This window comes from Myotis davidii, unplaced genomic scaffold, assembly GCF_000327345.1.
Source record: "Myotis davidii unplaced genomic scaffold, ASM32734v1 scaffold767, whole genome shotgun sequence".
Taxonomy (NCBI): domain Eukaryota; kingdom Metazoa; phylum Chordata; class Mammalia; order Chiroptera; family Vespertilionidae; genus Myotis; species Myotis davidii.
Window position 1 is genome coordinate 158,924 of NW_006297810.1, and position 1,267 is coordinate 160,190.

The following is a 1,267-nucleotide window of genomic DNA, read 5'->3' on the forward strand; positions in this document are numbered from 1 at the left end:
CTATAAAACAATTAACAAAAATAACATAGATAGTTTTTCATTGATGGACTTAGGATGACAAAGATGGCAGCAGTGCAAGTGGGACTGGTCACCTCTGCGTCACCTGTTAGGGCCAGGTTTTAAATGAAAAATTTTATTTATTGATTGTCTGATTTTAGAAACAGAGAGGAAGTGGGTGGGAGAGAGAAACATTGATTTTGTTGTTGTACTCATTCCTGTGTTTATTGGTTGATTCCTGTATGCCCTGACGGGATCAAACCTGCAACCCTAGCATATCAGACAATGCTTTAACCAACTGAGCAACCTGGCCAGGGCCTAGGGTTTAAATTTTTATTTACTAGTTCATAACTTGGTTAAACAACTTCACTATTATTTGCTTACATTTTCTTTTTTTTTTCTGGTGCTTTTTTTACTTTTTCTTTTTTATTTAATCCTCACCCGAAGATATTTTTCCATTGATTTTTAGAGAGAGTGGAAGAGAGAAGGAGAGACTGTTGAGGTACATGCCCTTGACCAGAATCAAACCCGGGACCCTTCAGTCCGCAGGCAGACACTCTATACACTGAGCCAAACTGGCTAGGGCTGCTTACATTTCCTTTTTTGTTTTTTTTTACATTTTTCTTAAAGAGAAAAAAGAAATCAGGATTGGTATGATCCCCTCCCCCCCCTTTTTCATATATGTTTAAAATTAGTAATCCTGTGATAAATGAATTTTAATTTTTATAAGACATACTTAATATAGTAGTATACATCTTAAGGACAAAATTTAGAAATGTAATTTTATGTATTGAAATGAAATACTTAAGCAAAATACATACTGTTTTCTGGACATAGTCAATATTTGACAGTTGTCATAAATAAAAATTCCAAAATCCATATCAGACTCAGTATATTTTGTTCTTTGTTTTGTTTAAGGCTCTAAGTATGCAGTCATCTCCAAATGGCCAGTTTGTAACTCCGAGTGATATTCAGTTGAAATGCAACTATTGCAAAAATTCCTTTTGTTCAAAGCCAGAAATCCTGGAATGGGAGGCAAGTCATATCTTGTTATGTATATTATCTAGTAAAATAATTATGGCATTTCTTTTTTTTTTATTTAATCTTTTGTTGAGAGTATTACAGATGTCTCCTTTTCCCCCCATTGCTCCCTCTTCACCCAGTTCCTAACCCACCCCAAACCTTCACCACCCTATTGTCTGTCCATAGGTAATACATATATGCATATAAGACCTTTGTGGATACTCTTCCTTCCCTCTGAGATTCATCA

At 35.0% G+C, this 1,267-nt stretch overlaps 1 protein-coding gene across 6 annotated transcripts in view; it reads left to right on the plus strand.

Annotated features, from left to right (window-relative positions):
- The window catches only part of ZMYM2 (zinc finger, MYM-type 2), a 171,151-nt gene that overhangs the window by 101,497 nt on the left and 68,387 nt on the right, over positions 1 to 1,267 (plus strand). For 5 of the 6 annotated variants that reach the window (XR_001515521.1, XM_006773443.2, XM_006773445.2 and 2 more), the window contains one exon: positions 916 to 1,032. The exons of the other annotated variant lie outside the window; for it this stretch is intronic. Coding sequence is in view for 4 of the 5 variants with exons in the window: in XM_006773443.2 (XP_006773506.1) it covers positions 916 to 1,032 (117 nt within the window). In the remaining variant the exon portion in view is untranslated. The remainder of the gene's footprint in view (positions 1 to 915; positions 1,033 to 1,267) is intronic. 6 annotated transcript variants of the gene reach the window in all.